This window comes from Austrofundulus limnaeus, unplaced genomic scaffold (assembly GCF_001266775.1).
Source record: "Austrofundulus limnaeus strain Quisiro unplaced genomic scaffold, Austrofundulus_limnaeus-1.0 Scaffold814, whole genome shotgun sequence".
NCBI lineage: Eukaryota > Metazoa > Chordata > Actinopteri > Cyprinodontiformes > Rivulidae > Austrofundulus > Austrofundulus limnaeus.
The window spans coordinates 33,524-36,103 of record NW_013953216.1 but is presented as its reverse complement, the minus strand read 5'-3'; the positions used below and the strand labels follow the sequence as shown (position 1 = coordinate 36,103).

Here is a 2,580-nt window from a genome sequence, read left to right as displayed (position 1 = left end):
TATATATATATTTTGTACTTCTGTTACCTTCATTTGCACTACAGGAAAAATGCTGGGTTTGATTATGATTAGTTTTCTGCTAAATAAATGCTCCAAAAATTAGATTATCTTTGCTTTTTATGATGATTTTCTACCGCGATATATACCGTTACCGAGAAGGCATTCAATTTATACCGTGGTATGAATTTGATGTCATACTGCCTAGCCCTATGTTTGGGTCATATATTTCAGTCTGTTCAGTTTTCTCTGTTACATTTTCTGAACTATGACGTCACAGTTTTTTGTGATAAAACTGCAAAATAAGGCGGGGTTTGACGCGCCTCGTTTGGATTTAAAGAGACAGCGTCAAAACAAGTTCATCTGAGATCCACCTCAGAAAAGGGGTGAAAGAGGGGCTTCTGCAGTTACAATAAGGAGAACTTCAGACCAAAGCATTGCAGTTCCACTTTATATAGACCCAGACTGAAGAATTTAAATGTATATGTCAATTTAAAATAAAAAAAAACACTGACACCTGTGACCCGTTTGCACTGAATGATCTGATTAATCTGCCGTCCACTTTTAGGAGTACCCGGTTCTGCCTTACCTGATCTTTGTACTGAAGCAGTTCCTGCTGCAGAGAGATCTGAATGAAGTCTTCACTGGGGGCATTAGCTCCTACAGCCTCATCCTTATGGTCATTAGTTTCCTACAGGTACAGTGATTTAACCCAGTACATGTAAGACAATATGGTATTCATAGTTAAATTAGTTAAGTTAAATATGATTTGAAACACTGGTGGTGGTGTATACTGATGTAAATAAGCTGAATTAATGGCCAGTATTACATCTTAATCCTGATTTATTTTCCTTTCAGCTTCATCCTCGTATTGATGCCAGAATCCCCAACCAGAACCTGGGCATGTTACTGATCGAGTTCTTTGAGTTGTACGGCCGCCAGTTCAACTACTTGAAAACAGCAATTCGCCTCACAAATGGAGGCGCATACGTATCGAAAGACGAAATGATGAAGGCCATGACCAATGGAAACAGGCCGTCTATGCTCTGTATAGAGGACCCACTGGTTCCAGGTAAGTCTGTCTCCTAATCCACAACCCATCACAGTAAGGGTTAAAAAAATATATACTAAAATACTAGCTTATGTTTACTATATTTTTGTTATTTTTCATTTTGTCCTCATGTAGGCAATGATGTGGGGAGGGGTTCTTATGGTGCCATACAAGTCAAGCAGGCGTTTGACTATGCCTACATTGTGCTGAGTCATGCTGTGTCACCGCTCGCAAGGTCCTATCCCAACAAAGACTGTGAAAGGTCAGAGCCGAGTGCGTTCAGAAGCAGTTTGTGTTTCATGGAATAAAGAGGTGTTGGTTTAAATCTGCTCCTCTGTTCCCTGCAGCACGTTGGGGAGGATCATCCGGCTGACCCAGGAAGTCATCAAGTACAGGGAATGGATCATTAGGAAGTGGGGGGGCAAGGATTCACCGCCGACGGACAACAGAGGTACGATCAGGTTTTATGATTCTGTTGATGCAGCTATGCTGGTGATTGTTTCAATCTGAGACTGTATGAATAACATTGAGTAGATTTGCTGCACAGACAAAATAAAATTGTTTGAATTTGCTATTTGTTTTGAGTCAGATAATACCACAGAGTGCACCTGTCTTATTTATTTTTATTTTTTTATAGTGTTGTTTCCCAGAGAGCCAGTTTCCAACCAGGAGCCCTGTGAGCCTGGTGGTGGGGGTTCAGAAGAGCAGCAACGGGACTCTGTGTCGCCTCACAGTGCTGACTCCCCCATGTCCATCTCCAGCCCTCAGCAGCACTCATCAGACTCATCTGTGTCTTCACTGTCTGGATCAGACAACGTAAGAAATCCCACTCTCTTAGAATTACATGTAATTCTGTAGTTTAGTGTGACTGTATACTTCCAAACACATATTGTAGTTTGTTGGTTCTACTCCCAGCCTTTCCTTTTGGATCTTTCAGGACTCGGATTCAGCAGTGCCATGCCCCCTCCCTCCACCAACCTTACCAGCATATGTGTCCTTCCCTCCTCTTGGCTTAGCCTTAGCACCAGGCCTCAACATGGCAACCGGAAAGCACGGCATGGGAGGACACCATCTGCTACTTCCTCCAGGTTCACAGGTAGGCTCGTGGCTTCAGACTGTTGAATCTGTAGAGGTAAAACCAGATCAAGTTAAAAACAGAATTTGTAGAAACGGTTTCTAGTTTGTCAGACTTTGCTTTTTATTAGAGCTGCACCGATTACTTGAAATAATCGATGACGTCGTTTATGTAAATTTGTCGACGCAGATTTTTTATTATTGATTCGCTGTATTACATAACCACCACGTGAATGTTCATGCAATTCCATTTCGGTACCTAAATGCATCATTGCAACCGTATTGGCATAAGAGTGGTGAGTTTTCCATGCTTGTCCTGAACGCAGCATCGCGCAAGAGCGTAATGATGTCAGCAGCTGCTGCTTCAGTTCAGTCTGAAGCTTAAAAGCTTGCTTTCAAGCTTCAGACTGAACTGAAGCAGCAGCTGCTGACATCATTACGCTCTTGCGCGATGCTGC

The 2,580-nt window shown here is 42.4% G+C and overlaps 1 protein-coding gene across 2 annotated transcripts in view; it reads left to right on the top strand.

Annotated features, from left to right (window-relative positions):
* Nucleotides 1-2,580, top strand: part of tent4a (terminal nucleotidyltransferase 4A) — a gene marked incomplete at its 3' end in the record, with an annotated part of 20,633 nt that overhangs the window by 17,057 nt on the left and 996 nt on the right. For both annotated transcript variants that reach the window (XM_014028819.1, XM_014028818.1), the window contains 6 exon segments: nucleotides 566-694; nucleotides 856-1,069; nucleotides 1,184-1,310; nucleotides 1,396-1,499; nucleotides 1,686-1,864; nucleotides 1,986-2,144. In XM_014028819.1, coding sequence (XP_013884273.1) covers nucleotides 566-694; nucleotides 856-1,069; nucleotides 1,184-1,310; nucleotides 1,396-1,499; nucleotides 1,686-1,864; nucleotides 1,986-2,144 — 912 coding nt within the window.